This window comes from Salmo salar, chromosome ssa10 (assembly GCF_905237065.1).
Source record: "Salmo salar chromosome ssa10, Ssal_v3.1, whole genome shotgun sequence".
In the NCBI taxonomy this organism is placed as follows: domain Eukaryota; kingdom Metazoa; phylum Chordata; class Actinopteri; order Salmoniformes; family Salmonidae; genus Salmo; species Salmo salar.
This window is the reverse complement of record NC_059451.1, coordinates 24,673,644-24,695,722: the sequence shown is the minus strand read 5'-3', so window position 1 is coordinate 24,695,722 and position 22,079 is coordinate 24,673,644. Positions and strand designations below refer to the sequence as shown.

Sequence of the window (22,079 nt, the reverse complement as noted above, 5' to 3'; positions counted from 1 at the left end):
CAAATACTTTTAGACTTTCACTCAAGTAGGATTTTACTGGGTGGCTATCACTTAGGTAATTTTCTATTAAGGCATCTTTACTTTTACTCAAGTATGAATATTGGGTACTTTTTCCAACCCTGGTCTTACGTAATCATACGAAACAGAACATATCATACTAAATGGAGTGTCTCGGATTTACATACAGAATACAAAATGCTCTGAGACCAGATTGACAACCGATAGACCTACCTTTGAGGAGCCTACTCATCCAATAAAGTGAATTTCATGTGATGTCCTTGGATTCATTTAGCTCAAGTCAAGCGGGTTCAGGTCATGGTTACATTGATACGCGTTTAATTTGATGCGTGTCCAATAATTACCTGTCCCCATCGAAAAGGAATAGGACAGGTTATGAATGAAAATCATTCTTTCCTTTAACTCTCACTGGCTGTGACATAATACTGTTCATTATGAAATATCATGGCCTGTAAATCCACCCCAGATCACTGTGCCCAAGCCTATCTGGCAAAGGCCAAGTAGTGTTCCTTCTTAGTTTGAGCAATTATGGAGGACAGAAGAAAACATTTACAAAGTTGCCGTCTTCCTTATTAAAACAGTTCGGTCCATACTGTTTCTTGCATAACCGTCTTAAATCAGATAATTAACCCGAATCATGTCACAAGCGCTACATTTCCCCTTCATTGGATCTATAAGTCTAGGATTTTAGGTTTATGGCATATATTAGACTGAATGTGCTTCCATCTACATATTAACTCCACAACCCTTACACCAGCCATATTTGTGTGCTCTTTATGCCACCTTGTGGACCAACTTAAGACCTGCACAACGGGTTTATTATGTTAGTTGGTGTTGCTCAACAGGCCTTGTTCTCAGTTCTTTTATAAAACAATGTCATAGATTTAATTAACAAACAATATACTAGTTTGAGTGTATATTCTGGAAAAATAAAAATGGTAACACAACACGGCTTCAAACGCTGCTCATCCAATCAGCATCCAGGATCCAAACTACCCAGTCTATAATTAAACATAAGACACAGTTTAGAGTAGGAACATAGAGTGAGTATGTTTAATGTCACCACATACTACAATCTTAGATATGTACAAACATACATATATTATTTTAAGATATGAGAACAACTAAATGACAGGAATGATTCTGCTTCAAATTAAAAAAGAAAGATCTCATAATACTGTGCTCTGATAAAATGCTCAAAACATTAAAAGGAACAGAATGCCTTACAAGGATCCTGGTTAAAAAGACCTACATGGTTAAAATAGATTACAGTACTTGTTTATAAAAATAAAGACTCTTTTAGATTTGGTTTACGTTTCCTGTTTCATTCTTCTACATGGACGGAACTAGTCTTCAAGGGGGAATGTGTAAAGTGGTCAGTGGCGCTCCCTTAGTGGCACATCTGTGATGTCATCTCTTTCTGTAGGAGACAGGAGTTGTAGTTTAGCAACATTATTATAGCAAAAGCACAAAAACGTGCTCGTAAAGATCATAATTCTAGGGTGCAATACAGACATAACTTCAGGCAGCTTCCTTTACACAAAAGCCATGTAATGTCAAAGAAATGATATGGAAATTAAAATGTATCCTTGCCTTTATAAGCTTGTGCAATTGTTTATCAGCTCACATACCAACAAGATAGACAATTCAATTATTTTTTTCTCACTCACCAGTGGCTCGAGCTCCTTATGGTCTGTGAGGTTGAACTCTGTTACAAAGTAGTAGAAGTGCTTGTAACAGGTGTTGACGTGGGCCTCTGCACCCATCTGGCTCACACGATCAAAGTGGTGGATGTAGACGTGGACAAACACACGGAACAAGCGAGACAAAATCTTCTTAGCTACCTGCATGAAGGTCTTGGGGAAGGGAGTACCTTCAAAAACCAAACAAAAGATGACAAAAAAAATATGAAGATATGTCCTCCTGAAACATGTAAAGTAAACAAAAGTAGTCATGCTCTCAACCATATGTGTTTGAATCAGTCTACTTGTCAGATTAATTCTCAACTTTTTGTGTATCACAGGATCATGCTTGTATCACTTGAAGGAGATATGTGAGCCTTTAAATGACCACAGGACAGAGGATTCATATTTTCCTTCATCCATCCAATAGCAGACCTGCCAACCCTGTCCACCAGACGCGCGCGGCAAATTTGAGTTTACTCCCCCCCCCAGCACGCGCTGTTTGTGAGTCTGATGCTTTTTTAGACATGGTTCCTAATCAACACTAAAAGCAAAATCATTTTGAAAACACAAAAACTAAATGATCGCATCGACACAGACCGCAAAATGGCTACACAAAGCTTAGGCTACCGCAAAGGGAATCTAAACGCTGTTCGCTAGTAGAGTCCGGTGTTTCAGCCTATGTAAAAGGTGCCTATTGTATTTCTTTGCAGCGCATACATTATTTTCGAAGTTTATAAAATCTCAGATCTAGTGCAAAGGCATTTTAGAAGCATTGCCTCTATAGCTAAAACCGGACACTCAATCCTTCATCGCGCAGTCTTCTAAACTCCCGACTCCATTTAATGCCAATGTATGTTTAATTATACTTTTTGTGCCGTGGATCATAATTACAGTTACAGTATATCAGGTTGTGTGATCCTCGTAATGTTACGTGGAAAATACAACTAATTGCACAAATGCGACCAGTTATTTTTCGTATTTAAATTGTATTTATTGCACTAGCAAATGCGTGTCAACGGCTGGTGCTGAATGTCCATCTTATGTTCGCTAAGGTTAGCTTGAAACAGTTAGTGTTTACCTTTCCACAACACACGGAGTCGATAATGGATTTGTCCATGTGTTTACGTACAGCTGACAGTCGGCAAACTCAGCATCACAACAAACAGGAGGGGCAGACACGGGGTAGCTACGTCCAATAATGATGATGTATTAATCTCTATGTCCGTTGACAAACTCCGTACATGTCTGTGTGTTGCAGCTCGAGAATCGGGATGTTAGATTTACTCAGTAGATACATTTTAATAAAATGTATAAAAATAAAAAATAAAATAAAAAAGGACCTATTCTTTTCTGCATACTTTTAACTCGGATCTCGTACATGCTTTCATGGACAGAGAATTGCGTAGTTGGTACATGTTGGCAGGTCTGCAATAGATGAAGTCCATCCGTTTACACTATTCTAATAGCATTTTAACAATGCATTTCCAGGGACATGTGCACATGCCATGCCTATTTATACCCTACTGTGGATTCTGTGACCCATTTCTAATGCCATTGCTTGGATGTTTCTACAGCTAGTCAGATACCAAGTTGTGTGGTGGGAGGACGTGAAGAATGGAAGGTTAAGAATTTCTGGATCTTTGTAGATGAAAGAATACAGCTGTTGCAAGTAATTCAGCCTAGCAAGATGCTATTTTGTAACTCTGCCAAAACATTAAACCCATTTATCACAATGCTGATTCCAGCCCATGCACCTAGTTATCATTATTTGTACATACCGACGTTGGTGGGGAAGATGTGTTCGTTGTTGATCTGTACCTCAATCCAGTCCATCAGCAGGCTCATGTACTTTGGGGCTGGAACGGCTGTGGGCTTCTTGTACTTGTGCTCGTCCTGCCAGCGGTACTCGTACTTGGGCCCTCCGGACATGACGGGGCAGGTCTGGTCGGTGCAGGAGTCGCTGATGGTGCCGTAGATGAGGTTGATGCGGTTGAAGAAGTCCACCACGTGCACGGCCACCCAGTCATTCAGGTCCTCTCCATGGGGCAGTGCTACTGCCTGCTTCAGGTCCAGGCCTGCATTCAGAGACGCCTGGGCCTTCTTGTGCAGCTCGAAGCGCTGTGTCCCGGGCTCAAACTTACGCTTCGGCCGGAATGTCCTGTCCTTGTTGAAGACTTGCTTCAGGGCCATGGACATTGTTGCATGTGGCAGTTTGTTTATGTCTTATTGAATTATTTACTGGTTAGATGAAGGAGATATAAACAACAGTGGAGATGTTACACACTGGTTTTATTTTTCCTCACAGCTGATTTTAGTCCTGAGGCTGTTCAAGGGTCAAATCTGAGAGGGGTAGAAAGAATAATTGTCAGTGTCAGATTCACATAGATGCCATATTGTCAAATTCAGCATTAACATGCAATATTCCATCTGGTGCGGCTATACTAACAAGGCCCACAATTTATTTCTTACATTTTTAATATTACAGTGCCAGTCAAAAGTTTGGACACACCTACTCATTTAAGAGTTTCTTTATTTTTACTATTTTCTACATTGTAGAATAATAGTGAAGACATCAAAACTATGAAATAACACATATGGAATCATGTAGTAACCACAAAGTATTATAAACAAATCAAAATATATTTTATATTTGAGATTCTTCAAAGTAGCCACCCTTTGTCTTGATGACAGCTTTGCACACTCTTGGCATTCTCTCAACCAGCTTCACCTGGAATGATTTTCCAACAGTCTTGAAGGAGTTCCCACATATGCTGAGCACTTGTTGGCTGCTTTTCCTTCACTCTGTGGTCCAACTCATCTCAATTGGGTTGAGGTAGGGTGATTGTGGAGGCCAGGTCATCTGATGCAGCACTCAATCACTCTCCTTCTTGGCCAAATAGCCCTTACACAGCCTGGAGGTAAGTTGTCCTGTTGAAAAACAAATGATAGTCCCACTAAGTGCAAACCAGATGGGATGGCGTATCGCTGCAGAATGCTGTTGTAGCCATGCTGGTTAAGTGTGCCTTGAATTCTAAATAGTGTCACCAGCAAAGCACCCCCAAGCCATCACACCTTCTCCCCCAAGCTTCACGGTGGGAACCACACATGTGGAGATCATCCGTTCACCTACTCTGTCTCACAAAGACACGCCGATTGGAACCAAAAATCTCAAATTTGGACTCAGACCAAAAGGACAGATTTCTACCGGTCTAATGTCCATTGCTCGTTCCTTGGCCAAAGCAAGTCTTTTCTTCTTATTGGTGTCCTTTAGTAGTGGTTTCTTTCCAGCAATTCGACCATGAAGGCCTGATTCACGCAGTCTCCTCTGAACAGTTGATGTTGAGATGTCTGTTACTTGAACTCTGAAGCATTTATTTGGGCTGCAATTTCTGAGGCTGGTAACTCTAATGAACTTATCCTCTGCAGCAGAGGTCTTCCTTTCCTGTGGCGGTCCTCCTGAAAGCCAGTTCAAGTGCGACTGCACTTGAAGGTACTTTCAAAGTTCTTAACATTTTCCGGATTGGGAAAGGGGATACCTAGTCTGTTGTGTTTCCCGCATTTAACCCAACTCCTCTGAATCAGAGAGGTGCAACATCCATGGCTTCGGCGCCCGAGGAACAGTGGGTTAACTGCCTTGTTCAGGGGCAGAACAACAGATTTTGTTTTACCTTGTCAGCTCGGGGATTCGATCCAGCAACCTTTCTGTTACTGGCCCAACACTCCTACCTTCCAGGACATTAACTTTGAACAAGGCACACCTGTTAATTGAAATACATTCCAGGTGACTACCTCATGAAGCTGGTTGAGAGAATGCCAAGAGTGTGCAAAGCCATCAGAGGCTAAGGGTGGCTACTTTGAAGAATCTCAAATATAAAATATTTGGATTTGTTTAACACCTTTTTGGTTACTACATCATTCCATGTGTGTCATTTCATTCACTACTGTAAGTCGCTCTGGATAAGAGCGTCTGCTAAATGACTAAAATGTAAATTTCATAGTTTTGATGTCTTCACTATTATTCTACAACGTAGAGAATAATAAAAAATACAGAAAAACCCTTGAATGAGTAGGTGTGTCCAAATTGTTGACTGATACTTTGTAAAAACAATCACCATTAGTTCTGTTGTTTGGTATGAATTAATAATACTGTAAGCATTTGTGGTGTCTGTCCATTTCTGAGCTCCAATTAACTAATGAAAAAAACAAATCATAAATAATGTTTAAGCATTGATTAATAATCACTTAATCAAATTATTAAACCATATTTAACTACCAAACCATAAAAATACACATCCATGACTGCTGTCATAAGAGTAGTAGGTTCATGGAAGTCTGTCCTCCACATCAACTTAGAGAAGAATAACACCAACCAGTTACAATGTTACAAAAGTGAGTGTTGTTACAGAGTAGACTAGATAGTTACCACTAGATAGTTACCATGCTGCAGGGAGAGGTTTTTAATTAGAATGTGGTTACAATGTTGCAAGCTATACGAGTCATTTCCTATTTGTCACATTTACTTTACGGCCTGGTTCAGCCAAGCGAGTCAGCATGGACAACCTTGCACGACATTATGAAGTGACCTCAGACAATAAGGCCATTTCATATATCGAAGTTACTTATAGGCCTATATCGAGACAGCCGACATAAGAAGTATAAAGTGGTCGGAGGCAAAAGTGAAACAAACTAAATCTCGCTAGTTAGTACATGATGTAGCCTTGCGGCCGCCTGCGCGCTGATGCTAATGTTGGCTTCTTGAACGACGAGGGCGCGTGACGAGGCTACGAAGTTTATTCATGACGTGAAAAGAAAGACATCAATCGCACTTGTTGCTTTTCGCATAATAAAGCTAAGCATAATCTTCTCATCAAAAGAGTTCTCATTATTACATTTCACGTAAAAATAACGGCGTAAATTGCTACCGAGCTGACGGTGACGAAATTCGTATCCCAACCACTTTCCCCGAACTTAGAGAGATACCACTTACTTGTTCCGCTTTATTGAGCCTTCTTTACCGATGTTCCCTTGAATAAAACAAACTTTGCTAATCGTTTTCAAATGTATAACAAAAGCTACATTATGATTAATGTATAAGAGTTCGGCTCATAGCGCTAAGTCTATACTTTATTAGGAAACAAAAATAAGCCCCTCCCTACCAACAAAACCCCCACTTCCTTTGATCAGACGTCACTGTACACCGCCCGAGGACAGAGTGGCGCACCTCAATGAGGCCTGCACAACTCTATCATTAGGCTAGTAGCCTAATGATATGCCTACAAGTATCTTGATAATTCAAACAAAGTGAATTGTTTCACATCATATTAATCCAAGCAAGACTCTTGTGTCGATGATATAGCTATGGGTTTAATTGCTTCATCATAGTATTCGATTTTAAAGTGTTGTGAAAATGTTAATCTGTCGTGGAAGTGACAAACTTGGTAACCGACATTATGAATATGTAGACAATTTCACAACTCAAAAACGAAATGAATCCCATATTTCTGATCTTAAAGTCTGTTTCATAATTTATTCAAAAATAATTTCCACAATTACTTAATATACATACACCATATTCTGTGACATGTTTTATTCATCATGACGTGTTAACAAATGTATAGAGAGCTGAAGCACTTAAATAGAAACAGAATTCACGCTAGACTTAATTATATCTCAGGGAATTACACTTTCAATATGCAGTTTTACAATTCTAACATGCACCATTTTTTGGGGGGTTTCTTCCAAAACATTCAAACCAACAAAGGATGCAGTCCTGAGCTACTAAAAAAGGCTGTTCTAATATGAATTACTTTCATTACAGACTCACATTTGCATCAATAAGGCTTATTTAGCTGTTTACTGTTGCTGTCTGTTTCTGAAGCCGTCAGCTTGTTCCCAGTTCATAAGAGGCTCATTGTCTATCTCAAAGAATGCATTGTGTGGCGCGGGGACAGAGTGTATCTTGTCCCTGGACTATTTGAGAGGCTCAGCAGCATCTGTGGTCCCCTCAGGCAGAGGTTTGTTGGATATAGAGTAATAAAAGCCTCGCATGTGCTCCTCCACCTTCACAAAGCCTGGCCGGTCCTCGTGTCTGAGAAGAGAAAGATCAGACACTTTAGACGCGATGGATCTCCTTTGGGCAGCAGTGTGGTCTAGTAGCATGTGGTGGGAAAGTGAATAGGTCTCTGGTTTCTCACTTACTTGTATGTCCAGCAGTCCTTCATCAGAGCATACATTTTATCTGGACATCCAGATGGACATTCCATGCGGCTCCCACTGGCAATGAAACCGATCACCTCAGGACCTTTCATTTTCTGATCACATGTGGTAAAAAGACAGATGAAGATAATCTCAACAGCTCCTTTGTTGGAGGCTATTATTATTTAACCTTTATTTAACTAGGCAAGTCAGTTAAGAACAAATTCGTATTTACAATGACAGCCTAGGAACAGTGGGTTAACTGCCTTGTTCAGGGGCAGAACAACAGATTTTTACCTTGTCAGCTCGGGGATTTGATCTAGCGACCTTTCGGTAACTGGCCCAATGCTCTAACTACTAGGCAACAGTATACATCTTTAAATGTTTGTTGTATATAGATCTTGCTGCTGCTGTACAGATAGTACCTTGTATGGTTTCCCTCCAAAAGAAAAGGCTTCCCACATGGTGACACCGAAGCTCCAGACATCACTCTTGCTGGAGAATTTGTGGAAATTCATGCATTCTGGAGCATACCACTTCAGCGGCCATTTTCCTGCTGTGCGTGCCTATGTACCCACGCACACACATGCTTACCATACCACATGAATAATGTACATATAAAGAACTGCATCATTTAACTATATAAAACAGACCAACTTAACATTATAGCACATGACACGTGCAAGAGACTTCTACCTTGTAATAGTTGTCATCAGCACCCAAAGCCTTGGACAGACCAAAGTCACTGATCTTGGCAAACTGTTGGTTGACCAGCAGGACGTTGCGAGCTGCCAGGTCTCTGTGCACAAAGTTCTTCTCCTCCAGGTACTTCATTCCCATAGACACCTGGTGCATCAGCCCCACAATGTTCTCCACTGTGACCTTATCCCTGAGAGGTAGAGAGACAGAAAGGGAACTCAAATAAAGCTTTAGGGGAATTCTCATGGTATTTAGCTTCACTTTGCTGAGCTCATCATCACTGTTTGAGTAATAACAAGGCTATCATTAATTGCATTTCCATAACTCTCTATGATCAATGTCACTATTAAGAGAAAAACATGCCTTATGATATACTGTACTACACTACACGTGTGAAATAATTGGCCTTACTTATTGGTGGAGAGGAACTTGTTGAGTGGCCCAGCAGAAGCCATCTCCATCACCAGCATCAGGCACTCAGCCTGGCAGAGCCCCAGCATACGGACGATGTAAGGGTTACTCAGTTGGTGCATGATCTCTGCCTCCCTCATCAGCTCATCTTTCACCAGCTTCTCATTCTCATTCTTCAGCACCTTGATGGCCACATCAGTGTGGCCCCTGGAACCACACAAGAATTTGTGATGTGTTATCAATAGGGCCCCATGTTTTTCTAAATGTTAGCCTCTAACTAGGGTTCAGAGTTTTTCCTGATCAGCTCACTTTCTCAGTAAAAATAATTATAAACCTCTGTGACATAAAACGTAGTTATCAGTTGTTATAAGTGGCTCTAGGCATGAGGTTATTGGGCCTTCCCTGTGGCTCAGTTGGTAGAGCATGGTGTTTGCAACGCCAGCATTCACAGTAGTGAATGCATGAAATGAAATGTATGCATTCACTACTGTAAGTCGCTCTGGATAAGAGCATCTGCTAAATGACTAAAATGTAAATGTTATTGGTTCATAACTCAGGTTCTGATGTTTTGATTCATCCAAGAAGCAGCACCCCCCACCCCCCTCACTTATTTGTCTTGAAGACTCCTTTCTTGACACAGCCAAAGTTGCCTGAGCCGAGCTCCACCTCGTCGATCATCAGCTGCTCCCTATTGATGAAGAACTTCTTCAGGTCATTGGGGTCATGGTAAGGGTTGACAAATTCACTGCAGTCCATGGGCAGCATCTGACGGTCTGTGGGGGGCGAAGTGTTGACTTCCGTGGAGCCCCCCAGAGGTACTGTAAGAAATGGCCAAACCAAAGGTAAATGACTTAAAGACACATTCAATGATTTTTTTCTGTGTATTTTGGTGGAAAGGCCATGTGTGTCTGTTGTAATGTTAATGACCTACCTCCAGGTGGCGGTGTGTATGCATTTGTTCTGGACCGCCTCTGAAAGAAGTGTACTGTATTCAGTAGATCTGTGTGAATGAAGTTGGAAAGTACTGCATCTACCATGGAGAAATTATAAAATGTTCTTCACACTCACCCCTAAGGGCACAACCGGAGTCTCTGAAAATGGATTTGAAAAATAAGACAATTAATTAAATTGCATAGGGTACACATTTTGTGAAGGGATAAGAAGAATGTGATGATTTTGATTCATTTGAGAACAAAATGTTGGTTCAGTACGTTTGGCATTGTTGCGGTTCACACATGGTTCCCTCAGAACTGTCACTAGCCCATCAGGCTTCATCTTAAGATACTCAACCAGCTGCAATGTAGAAGGGAGGGAGAGTGGGGCAAACTTAAACATGAGGTAGCAGACAATAAATTTGAACCAATTTGTTGAAGAAGAGAGAACAATCTACCTGCCACACTGTGTCAAATTTGGTTCCCTCTGGCATGGAGTACTTCCCTGATTTGTCATGTAGGATCTGGTAATGGTAGGCCGTTTTCCCGTACACCAAAGAAAGGGCAAAGGTGCCGGACTCTTCCCTGTCTCTGACTCTGATGAGAAAAAAACACTATAATCATTGTTGTGAGTGTTTTGGGATGTGATGGAAATTGTTATGTTTGTGCTTTTCTATGAACCAATTTCTGTTTTCATGCAATGACTGATTGAACGAATCCTCACTATCAGTATCTGCAATTTGGCAGTACGCCCAAAACCTTGTTAAGAGAAAGGGATATCTCAGTTTCAAGATCTCAGCTTAGAGAGAATAAGCCTCGTGAGGTATTGGTCTGTCACATGTATGACCCAGTATTGGTCGTCACACGAATGAAGCAAACATTAATTATGAATGATGAATAAGCTAAATCATGCAAATATAACTTGTCAGTAGATAAGGGAACTAATGGGACTGCCCCGTTAGAGCTCCTGACAGACATTCCCTGTGGTGCATCAAGTTTGTTGGAACCTCTCCAGTGCGCTGATTGTAAATAATGATTAATTTAAGATTTACTTTGAGTGTCCCTGTGTAAGAATTACCACGACAGGGACTTTCGGATGGAATTGGACTAAAAAATATTAAATGACTCACAGGAACTTTCCGTCTGGCTGTGCCCTGGAATAGAGTCGCCTCTCCCCCTCCTGGCGAGGGATCTTGCCGTGGTACCAGGGCATCCTCTCATGGGCAGTGGTGGCGATCAGCTTCTCCAGCTGTGGGGCCTGGCTGATGATGGCCTGCTCCATGGCCTCCCCCTGAACAGATAGACAGTTAGTCAACCTGAGCCTACACAGGGCCAGCAGGGCCAGCAGACTAACAACAGTAAACCTACTCGTGCCAAGGTTCCAACAGGGCCAGCAGACTAACTACAGTTAACCTACTCGTGCCAAGGTTCTACAGGGCATCAGAGATGCTGTTGGTGTGACCCTGCTGCCTATTCTTCAGCCAACCCTTACCTCCAGGTTCCATGTCTGTCGTACATACTCCCTCAGCATGTTGTCCCTCAGGTTATCAAAGACGCCTGCTCTAATGGGGTTGTCTGGTGAGCGCAGACAGGGCTTCTTCAGATTGCACACCAGGCCATCTGAGTCCTTACTGTAGAACTCACAGAGCTCCGCTGGCCCACAGTGGGGCTTGCCACCCGCAATACAGTAGGTGCCATTGAGTTGTTTCTCCACAGAGTAGTGGTGGAAGTCCAGGTCCCACACCAGGGAGATCACGTAGCCGCCCAGGCTCCGCAGACACTGGCGCAGCAAGAACAGCCCGTCTGCCATGCCTGCCAGCTTCAGGTGCTCCTCAGCCTCCGAGCGACTGATGCTGCCGTAGAAGAATGGCAGTTCTGTCGCAGGGTCTGTTGCCATGTCTGAGTCTCCTCAGGAAGTACAAGGGAAGACTCCTCAGTTGGAAGGGTTGGAGATGTCTGGAGGCTCCTGATTAAAGATCTATACAGAGAGAGAATGGAAAATAATAATGCATTATTATTTTCACAATATTCAAATTACCACAAGCAATGCTAACTACAGTATGTTTTCCAGATCGTTGTTTTTCTCTAATTGAGGTTGTTGATGACAGTCTACAGTCTTCATCAGAAACTCCATCTCAGGGATCCAGAGGAGTATCTGGGGTATTTGTGTGGTTGGGCTGTTCTGGGTGCAGTATGTGAGATAAATAGTAGGCTATGCGTGTTTCTCTACACCGGCACAGACTGGTGTTAAGCACAGCCACAACAGGAAACGGCACCCGCCCCCGTCCTCCTTCTCCAACTCTTCAGTTTCTCACTCTTACGTTGAACAGGTGCTGCTGTTTCTCAAATTTTCCCTGAGCTGTTCAACACACTAGCTGCACATTTCAATGAAGACTATGAAAACAAATGTCATTTTTAGACAAATGAAAATACAGAAACAAAATATTTCAGATGTAGCCCCATCAGTATTTGTTTAAACTAATTAGCGCTTTTTTCTGACTATCAGGAAAATGTAAAAGAAGTGTAGACTGCAGGCTGTGCAATTACCATCAAAGCATCTAGTGTCTGCTCTGCTGTGAGGTATCTTTATGTGATAACAAGTGGAAAATGCCTGTTGGTGGGTAAGACACAGATGAGTATCATAACTTTTTAAACGCACACCAGACAACTATCAAGATGACATGATATTCACGCACAGAAGCCGAAATAAAAGGAGTCTACTAGGCAAAATAGACAGTTGAATCAGTTAGCATAGTGATGTATTGAGTTTTCTATTTGCGGTTTTCATATAACTTCCTCTTTTCCGTTTAATTTGACAGCCTCATTTTGGAAAATGGAAGCTTTAGCAAAAAAAGATGTAATCTGTTGGTGTGAGTCATAGGTCAGGGTGGTTTTCCTTGGTTTGGTTTGTAGTTTCAATCAACTGCTAAAATCAAACTTCAGTTTATTACGTGATACACAATATACTAGTAGCTCCTTATGGGAACTCTCCATTCCTATTCTTCTTGTAAAAAAGTGCAAACTTATGGCCCATGGCCAATATTTGATGTATTGTTTCAGAGATCTGAAGTCCTGTGCTTTGTGAAAGGATTCTATGAGGTGAGGTATGTCAAAAGGAGGGTGAAGGTAAAGACTGAATCACCTTTGTCTATGTGTGTCTATGTTTGTGTTTATGCTTTTAAAACCGTGTTGTGATTCAACCACAGTTTCCTGGACGTACAGTACCTGTGACAGTATGCTCACATCCACGCCGGACACACAGACACAGAGCCACAGAGAGACGCAATGTGCCACAGCATACATAAACTCCACCATGGCCTGAGAGCTTCAAACCCCCACTCACCACAGTAAAGGGACAGTGGTACAAAGACATGTTGTACTGTGAAAACTGTGCCTTTAGTATGCACTTGTTTACATTTCTGAAATTCTATTGATGTGAATGGCTAAAACTGACTTGTGTTTAGTTTTATTTCCTGTTTTTTTATCCTTGTATTTTATGAGCTGAATCATCTAAAAGTCTGAATGACAGAATAAAGTACTTGAGAATAGCCATAAAAGTCAGTTCCCATGCAAATGGAAAGATGTTGAGCATAAAAACCAATCTGTCAGAGAAGAAGATGTATTGTCAAAAATAGAGTTGTTGACGAGTAAATGTCCACATTTTCTTTTCTAGTTCCCTGAATTTATGAGTGAACACATAGAGAAAACCATAAATGTCTCACCACTAGCTCAGTAATCGGAGCATAAATATGCTGTTTGCTTTTGACCACCCCAATTCTCTTCCCTGATGTTGCTTTCCTTCCAGTCCAGGACAGACAACCTAAACGGAGATCAACTTCTGATAAGGGAATACACTATATATTTAAGCAATAAGGCCCGAGGGGGTGTGGTTTATGGCCAATATACCACGGCTAAGAGCTGTTCTTATGCACAACGCAAAGCGGAGTGCCTGGACACAGCCCTTAGCCGTGGTATATTGGCCATATATCACAAACACCCAAGGTTCCTTATTGCTATTATAAATTGGTTACCAACATAATTAGAGCAGTTAAAATAAATGTTTTGTCATACCCATGGTATACAGTCTGATATACCACGGCTTTCAGCCAATCAGCATTCAGGGCTCGAACCACCCAGTTTATAATCTCTTTTATATATGGCCAATATACCACGGCTAAGGGCTGTGTCCAGGCACTCCGCGTTGCGTCGTGTGCAAGAACAGCCCTTAGCCGTGATATGTTGGCCATATACCACACCTCCTCAGACCTTATTGCTTAATAAAACTATTTTTGAATGTTATACTGCTTCATAAGGAAAACAAACCAACCAAGACAAATTTCCCTAACAATATATAGAGCAACCCAGATGTTACTTTACAAAACAGAGACTGACAGTGTGATGGATATTTAACTGCATCAGCACTTTTTCCAATACACTTCTACAAACATTACCCATGCTGTTAATATTCAAACGTTACATTCCAACAAAATTACTTTTTTCCCACAAGACATTAAACTCACATCAAAACCAGCTGTAGGCCTATATTCTCCCCTGGTAGACCCTGCATTCTCAGTAGTGCTTTGCCCGGAGGTTGGTTGGGGTTTACAGCTGAGCCAATATAGGGCATACGGTACCAGCAGGTTGGACGGCTGAACCGGCCGACCCTTAGAGGAGTCCCAGGCCCTCTCGGCAGGCTGAAGGCCATAGATTTAAAGAGCGGAGAGATAGCAGAACTGTGTTCTGACGCAGAACCTTTTCCGTGCAAATACTTGTGACTGTGAGGTCTACAATAGAAATGCCTTGTCCACTGAACCACAGAGGATAACATGATAGAGGGCCCTTGGTTTAGCTATAAGACATTACATTAATCAACTATAAGAAGTAAACTCAGCTTTGCTAAATTCAGTCGTTGGCTCATGGCCATGATCTGTAACAATAATACATATTTGCCATGTATTTCATATGTAATCATAGTCATATAAATAATAGCCCATCATGTTTTGCCATTACAGTGTTCAAAAGATGATTAAAAAGAAACGTTATATCAGAAACATTATCTGTTCTGTAAGTTATACTAACAAAAACATTCCTAAATCATTAGATACCCAATACCTAGCTATTTTTAGGGATTGCTTTGGCTACTACTAAATATAAATGTGTTCAATGCGGCAATGTTTTTTATATAGTGGTGTAGGCCTTTAGAGAACAAAGAGACCACACAATGTTGCTTAATAACACCTAGGCCTACAAATAGGCCTACAAAAATAGGCCTACAAACATCAAACATACATTAAAATGGTGGAAGGCTCTAATAAGTAGTTCATTTAAAGTATGTGGCTGAGACTGCTACCTAGAAAACAAATACTATTTAGAGATTGCTTACTTCAATGGAAAATCAATAAGGGACTTAATGCGCATATTTTTCCTAAACGTAGAAGACAATTGCTGATTTCAAATCAAGCTTTTGGAATTTCTTGTTCTGCTATTGTTTCATGCAGCTTGCAAAATGCTTGACTTGCTGGGTAGCTGACAATGGCCCCTCACCCAGCCATATTTAGCCAGTCGAGCTTAAGACCAAACCCAAGAGGATAATCAAGTATTTTGTGACCCCTAACTCTCTAACTCTCCCTGGAACGACAACACATCAGTCTTAGTGATCTGGGTTGTGGCACCTCTGTAATGAGTTAGCCAATATATAGAATTCAATTGCCCAAGTCAGCCACACATCGTCAGGGCACAGTTTAGCCAGTCAGGTTTAAACCAGGGCTCTATCCCAACAGGCCAATCAAGTTGTTTCTTATAGATTCTTATAGAACCCATTACTGGATTGCATTATGTTCAGAATATTTCAAAGAAGTATGAAGGTTAGTCTGTCGTCTAGTTGAAAATGAGTCTCTGTTTAAAACGTCATAAAAATACAGCCCCTTATTTTCATACAAAGCACAGTAACCTCTTTTGTAATATTTGTCTGATTACAAGTGCCAACAAGTCTCAAAATATAATCTACAGTATAATTCTAAAGAAAATTACAAGCAGTAACGACACACATAAAACACGGGTGTGTCTACTTGAAAATCTTACCCCTTTTGGTTTTCTATTCATATACACAATGAAAGCAACTATTTATAAATATAATCTTTACTTTTGAAGCCACAGCTAGAATGTCTTTGCGCACTGTGGTGAACCCATTTTTCCTGTGTTACAGCAAAAACTCTTCTAATAGAAACATATTAACAGTTTTAAATCTGTTTAAGACGCTGGTTATAAGGAAACAAGTCATAGAAAAGGAACATTTCAAGAACAATCTTTTACATATATTATTGATATAAATGCAGTCTAAAATATTGTATTGTATACTTCAAAGTACATCAAAGTAATAGACTTTCAACTTGATCTTTTTTTCCATCCCCTTTTTTTCCATACAGCCAGAACAAAATCCTTGATTTGGTTAAAAGAGATTCATCCTAATTCCTCAACTGAAAATAAGTGAATAAAAAGACAGAACTGGCTTTTTAAATTAGATGGACTCACCATACACTATTTCACTGGAACTGAGGAAAGAAGTCAGCGATCTTAGTAGATTGGCCTCAGAGACAGAGAGCTGCTGAGTCTGTCGATCTGTATAGGTGACAGAAAATATGCATCAGCACTGCTGAGTGAGGGCACGAGTGAGGGTTCAGGAAAACTATGTGGGTTGATTGATACAGCCCTGGAATCTTCACTAAGCTACTTCCTCACCTCAGCTACATGAAACCCTTTCTACTATACTACCTTTTGTTTCATGAAAAGGCAGAAAATAAAATAGCACAATTTCAATATTTACAACCATCTGACACAGCTGACCCAGTCTTCTGTTTCCAACTGTCGACCACAGCCCTCCAGCAGCGAGGCTATGGTGGAGGTTTTAATGGTTACATGGAACAGCATTCCATTTCAGATATCTCTTTGTTGGAGGCCACATGTCAGAACAGGGCTAGTGCAGGCCCTCAAAATCACCTACAGAGGGCGGTCTGGATTAACTATTCAGGTAGACCTAACTACTACCACTAATAACAAGTTAAGTGTATGTGTAATATGCATAGGATACACATGATGTACACAGTACAATGGAATACTTAATAAAGGAATTAAGTAGGATAATAACGCTGGCACGTTGCTGTTACCGCTACAGTTGTCTACTAAATGTCTTCTGTGCTCGCTTCGATGCAGGAATCAGGTAAGACCCAAGTCCAGACCGTGTCGAAGTAACAATGTTTATTGCAGCAAACAGAGGTAAAGGTACAGGGCGGCAGGCGGGCTCAGGGTCAGGTCAGGCAGAGGTCAGAAATCCAGATAGGGGCAGAGGTACCGGACAGTAGGCAGGCTCAGGGTCAGGGGCAGGCAGAGCAGTCAGGTGGGCGATTTAGGGTCAGGATGGGCAAGGGTCAAAAACCAGGAGGGCGAGAAAAAGAGAGGCTGGGAAAAGACAGGTGCTGACAGGACAAAACGCTGGTAAGCGTGACAACCAAGACGAACTGGCAACAGACAGACAGAGAACACAGGTATAAATACACAACTTTGAAAAGCTGGTCATGGCTCACATCAAATAAAATAAGATTGAATTGGTCACATACACATATTTAGCATATGTTATTGCGGGTGTAGTGAAATGCTTGTGCCGCTCTGATATCCCAAAATTATTTCCGGCTGTACGTAAAACACAAAAAATGTTCTGGGCTAATAATGTAAGAAATAATACAACAACAAAAGAAATACTGCAAAGTTGCTAAGGAGCTAGAAGCATAACTGCCATATCTGTCAGCGTGATCTTACTACACTACCAATGAGACAGCCCACTCCAATTCACATACCTCCCCAACAGATCCAAAGATGACGCAAGTTCTATTGCATCCCTCATGGCCCTTTCCCACCTGGACAAGACAAACACTTATGTGAGAATGCTGTTCATTTACTACAGCTCAGCGTTCAACACCATAGTGCCCACAAAGCTAGCTCATCACTAAGGTAAGGACCCTGGGACTGAACATCTCCCTCTGCAACTGGATCCTGGACTTCTTGACGGGCCACCCACCACGCTGATCCTCGACACAGGGGCCCCTCAGGGGTGCGTGCTTAGTCCCCTCCTGTACTCCCTCTTCACCCACGACTGCGTGCCGACGACACGACGGTGGTAAGCCTTATCACCGACGACGATGAGACAGCCTATAGGGAGGAGGTCAGAGACCTTGCAGTATGGTGCCAGGACAACAACCTCTCCCTCAACGTCAGCAAGACAAAGGAGCTGATGGTAGATTACAGGAAACGGAGGGCCAAGCAGGTCCCCATTCACATTAACAGGGCTGTAGTGGAGCGGGTTCCTCAGTGTCCACATGACTAAGGATCTATCATGGTCCAAACAAACCAACACAGTCGTAAACAGGGCATGACAATGCCTCTTCCCTCTCAGGAGGCTGAAAAGATTTGTCATGGACCTAATTTCTTCAAAAAGTTCTACAGCTGCACTATTGAGAGCATCTTGACTTGCTGCATCCCCGCTAGGTATGATGACTGCTTGGCACTCTACCGCGAGGCGCTACAAAGGGTAATGCGTTCTGCCCCGTACAAGACTGCTAAATAGTTAGTTAAATAGTTAATAAAATTGCTACCTGGACTATCTGCATTAACCCTTTTTGGACTAACTTTTTGACTCATCACATACACTGATGCTACTGTTCATTATCACTTTATTTATAGTTATATGTACATATCTACCTCATTTACCTCGTACCCCTGCATATCGACTCTGTACTGATACACAGGGTATATATTATTACGTGTTTTACTTTTCTATTATTTCTTTCTGTGCTGGGAAGGGCCCGTAAGTCAGCATTTCACTGTTAATCTACACCTGTTGTTTATGAAGCATGTTACTAATAGGCCATATTAGCACCTACAGCAACCATCACCACCAGACAGCATCTAATCTGAAGAATAAGAATATCCCCACCAGGCCTACATTAGGCAGCCGAACCTAGGCAGTGCGTTTCAACCACATTCAAGGTTTACATGTATGGTATTAGTAATGTAAACACCTTACTCTGATTATCTTAATCGGAGTAAGGTCATAATCGATGAATACTCCGATTAAAATACTTATTTATTTCATTATCTTTCAAATTAATAGGACATGCTGCTTTAACATCAGGACTCCCTAAAAACAGGCCACTTCGATACAATTGACTTTTCCTAGCATGTTTGGAGAACATTTTCGCTAACCTTAATCATATGCCAAACCTGCTAAGAAAAGTCATAGCTGTATCGAAGTGGGGTGTTTTAGGGAGTACTGCTTAACATCTTAAAGGCGCTGCATGGTCAATCCGTTGTCTGCATTGGCCGTGCAGCATTTATGGTGATACGGCCTCTGCAGAAGTCAGGGCCTCTGCAGAAGTCAGGGCCTCTGCAGGAGTCAGGGCCTCTGCAGGAGTCAGGGCCTCTGCAGGAGTCAGGGCATTGCTGAGCAGCGCAGCGCTGTTGAGCAGAGCTGTTGTGAAGGAATTTATCAAGGAAGTGAGTTTGTGTTTATACAGGACCTCCCGCCCCCACCTACCGTCAAACAATCATGTTAATGCGGAGCTATACGGAGCCCTCCGCATTGTTAAAAAATTTGGGAGGCGCAAAGCGATGCGGTGCAGAGCTCAATTTGGCCTCTGCGTGCCTCTGGAGTCTCCGCAATTGCATCAACACCCTCCATAAGGAGTCTCTGACCACATTTTCAGATCAAGCATAAATTGGCTCTTAGCTAAGCCAGTTAGGCAGGTTAGGAGAATTAATGTGGACGGTTAGGATAAGTAATGTGGCAGGTTAGGAGAATTAATTGGGCAGGTTAGGAGAATTAACGGGGCAGGTTAGGACTAACGTAGCAGGTTAGCGTAGCAGGTTAAGATAATTAACATGGCAGGTTAGGAGAACTAACCTAGCAGGTTAGGACAATGCAGTTAAGGTTAGGAAAAAGGTTAGTTAGGGTTAGGTAAAATGCTATAAGGAAGCAGCAAGCAGCCACTTCTAAAACGGTCTTGAGTGGCAACCAATCTGCCCAATTAGCTGTTATAGATTTCCATACACCTACCTATTTCGCAAAGCCCACTTTCAGACACATACAGTTGAAGTCGGAAGTTTACATACACTTAGATTGGAGTCATTAAAACTTGTTTTTCAACCACTCCACAAATTTCTTGTTAACAAACTATAGTTTTGGCAAGTCGGTTAGGACATCTACTTTGTGCATGACACAAGTAATTTTTCCAACAATTGTTTACAGATAGATTATTTCACTTATAATTCACTATCACAATTCCAGTGGGTCATGGCTTTAGAAGCTTCTGATAGGCTAATTGACATCATTTGAGTCAATTGGATGTGTACCTGTGGATGTATTTCAAGGCCTACCTTCAGACTTGGTGCCTCTTTGCTTGACATCATGGGAAAATCAAAAGAAAACTGGCCAAGACCCCAGAAAAAGAAATTGTAGACCTCCACAAGTCTGGTTTATCCTTGGGAGCAATTTCCAAATGCCTGAAGGTACCACGTTCATCTGTACAAACAATATTATGCAAGTATAAACACCATGGGACCATGCAGCGGTCATACCGCTCAGGAAGGAGACGTGTTCTGTCTCCTAGAGATGAACGTACTTTGGTGCAAAAAGTGCAAATCAATCCCAGAACAACAGCAAAGGACCTTGTGAAGATGCTGGAGGAAACAGGTACAAAAGTATATATATCCACAGTAAACTATATCGACATAACCTGAAAGGGCACTCAGCAAGGAAGAAGCCACTCCAAAACCGCCATAAAAAAGCCAGACTACAGTTTGAACTGCACATGGGGACAAAGATCGTAGTTTTTGGAGAAATGTCCTCTGGTCTGATGAAACAAAAATAGAACTGTTTGGCTATAATGACCATCATTATGATAGGAGGAAAAAGGGGAGGCTTGCAAGCCGAAGAACACCATCCCAACCGTGAAGCACGGGGGTAGCAGCATCCTGTTGTGGGGGTGCTTTGCTGCAGGAGGGACTGGTGCACTTCACAAAATAGATGGCATCATGAAGAAAGAAAATGATGTGGATATATTGAAGCAACATCTCTAGACATCAGTCAGGAAGTTAAAGCTTGGTCGCAAATGGGTCTTCCAAATGGACAATGACCCCAAGCATACTTCCAAAGTTGTGGCAAAACAAAGTCAAGGTATTGAAGTATTGGAGTGGCCATCACAAAGCCCTGACCTCAATCCCATAGAAAATTTGTGGGCAGAACTCAAAAAGTGTGTGCGAGCAAGGAGGCCTACAAACCTGACTCAGTTACACCAGCTCTGTCAGGAGGAATGGGCAAAATTCACCCAACTTTTTGTGGGTAGCTTGTGGAAGGCTACCCGAAACGTTTGACCAAAGTTAAACAATTTAAAGGCAATGCTACCAAATACTAATTGAGTGTATGTAAACTTCTGACCCACTGGGAATGTGATGAAAGAAATAAAAGCTGAAATAAATCATTCTCTCTACAATTATTCTGACATTTCACATTCTTAAAATAAAGTGGTGATCCTAACTGACCTAAGACAAGGAATTTTTACTAGGATTAAATGTCAGGAATTGTGGAAAAAACGGAGTTTAAATGTATTTGGCTAAGGTGTATGTAAACTTCTGACTTCAACTATATGCTAGCTATGCATATTTGAAATACTATTTAGGTTTTACTAACTTTTTCATTACCGAACTCCTAATCAATTGGCAGTCCTCAAAAAATAACATGGTCGCTGTTATAGAACGTTTATTTTGATTAGAGTCCCATCTAAGAGCCAGCTGTAAACTTCGTTATTAGGCTATTACTATTAGGGAAGTCGCATTTCTTGAGAAGAAAGCATGTAGCCTAAACTTTTTAATCGAACTGGTATATTGTAAAATAAGTCGACCATTAAGAATAAAATTAATGTATGTATATGTTGTTGCAGAACTTGGTTATAGTTGTGTTTTAAAACATCCCCTTCTTGGGGCCCTTCGTTTGCTGAAGCACAGTATAGGCAAAAATCTTTGGTGTAGCTCCTCTGTGCGTAGCGTACAGACGCTCCTATTACCATTTTTACTTCCTGGTTTAGTACGCAGC

General features: G+C 41.6%; 2 protein-coding genes across 5 annotated transcripts; both read right to left on the bottom strand.

The window, feature by feature from the left end:
- Positions 1-1,057: 1,057 nt before the first annotated feature.
- mob3a (MOB kinase activator 3A) lies at positions 1,058-6,910 on the bottom strand. The gene is made up of 4 exons (XM_014216519.2): positions 6,691-6,910; positions 3,482-4,043; positions 1,689-1,891; positions 1,058-1,438 (listed from the first exon to the last, which is right to left on the bottom strand). Exons 2-4 carry the CDS (start codon positions 3,897-3,899, stop codon positions 1,409-1,411), a joined length of 651 nt encoding a protein of 216 aa, XP_014071994.1. The 5' UTR covers positions 3,900-4,043; positions 6,691-6,910; the 3' UTR covers positions 1,058-1,408.
- A 300-nt stretch (positions 6,911-7,210) lies between these two features.
- Positions 7,211-16,899, bottom strand: LOC106613845 (tyrosine-protein kinase ZAP-70). Of its 4 annotated transcripts, XM_014216514.2 has the most exons (14): positions 16,767-16,899; positions 16,472-16,558; positions 11,433-11,918; positions 11,071-11,231; positions 10,399-10,537; positions 10,220-10,301; positions 10,077-10,099; positions 9,940-9,979; positions 9,616-9,826; positions 9,009-9,215; positions 8,595-8,787; positions 8,324-8,464; positions 7,902-8,014; positions 7,211-7,791 (listed from the first exon to the last, which is right to left on the bottom strand). In XM_014216514.2, exons 3-14 carry the CDS (start codon positions 11,835-11,837, stop codon positions 7,674-7,676), a joined length of 1,833 nt encoding a protein of 610 aa, XP_014071989.1. In that variant the 5' UTR covers positions 11,838-11,918; positions 16,472-16,558; positions 16,767-16,899; the 3' UTR covers positions 7,211-7,673. The 4 variants fall into 4 exon arrangements, with proteins under 4 accessions (XP_014071989.1, XP_014071991.1, XP_014071992.1 ...); XM_014216516.2 differs by having other exon boundaries at positions 16,477-16,826; XM_014216517.2 differs by lacking the exons at positions 16,472-16,558; positions 16,767-16,899 and adding an exon at positions 13,663-13,680.
- Between the last annotated feature and the right edge of the window lie 5,180 nt (positions 16,900-22,079).

Excerpts from the sequence above, each read along its gene's own strand:
- mob3a (XM_014216519.2), bottom strand. The coding sequence starts at position 3,899 with ATGTCCATGGCCCTGAAGCAAGTCTTCAACAAGGACAGGACATTCCGG. Across the intron at positions 1,892-3,481 it reads CATCTTCCCCACCAACGTCG|GTACTCCCTTCCCCAAGACC; the intron begins GTATGTACAAAT and ends TGGTTTTTGAAG. Across the intron at positions 1,439-1,688 it reads ATAAGGAGCTCGAGCCACTG|AAAGAGATGACATCACAGAT; the intron begins GTGAGTGAGAAA and ends TGTCTCCTACAG.
- LOC106613845 (XM_014216514.2), bottom strand. The coding sequence starts at position 11,837 with ATGGCAACAGACCCTGCGACAGAACTGCCATTCTTCTACGGCAGCATC. Across the intron at positions 9,216-9,615 it reads GGAGTCTTCAAGACAAATAA|GGGCCACACTGATGTGGCCA; the intron begins GTGAGGGGGGTG and ends GTGTGGTTCCAG. Across the intron at positions 8,465-8,594 it reads CTGATGACAACTATTACAAG|GCACGCACAGCAGGAAAATG; the intron begins GTAGAAGTCTCT and ends GTGGGTACATAG.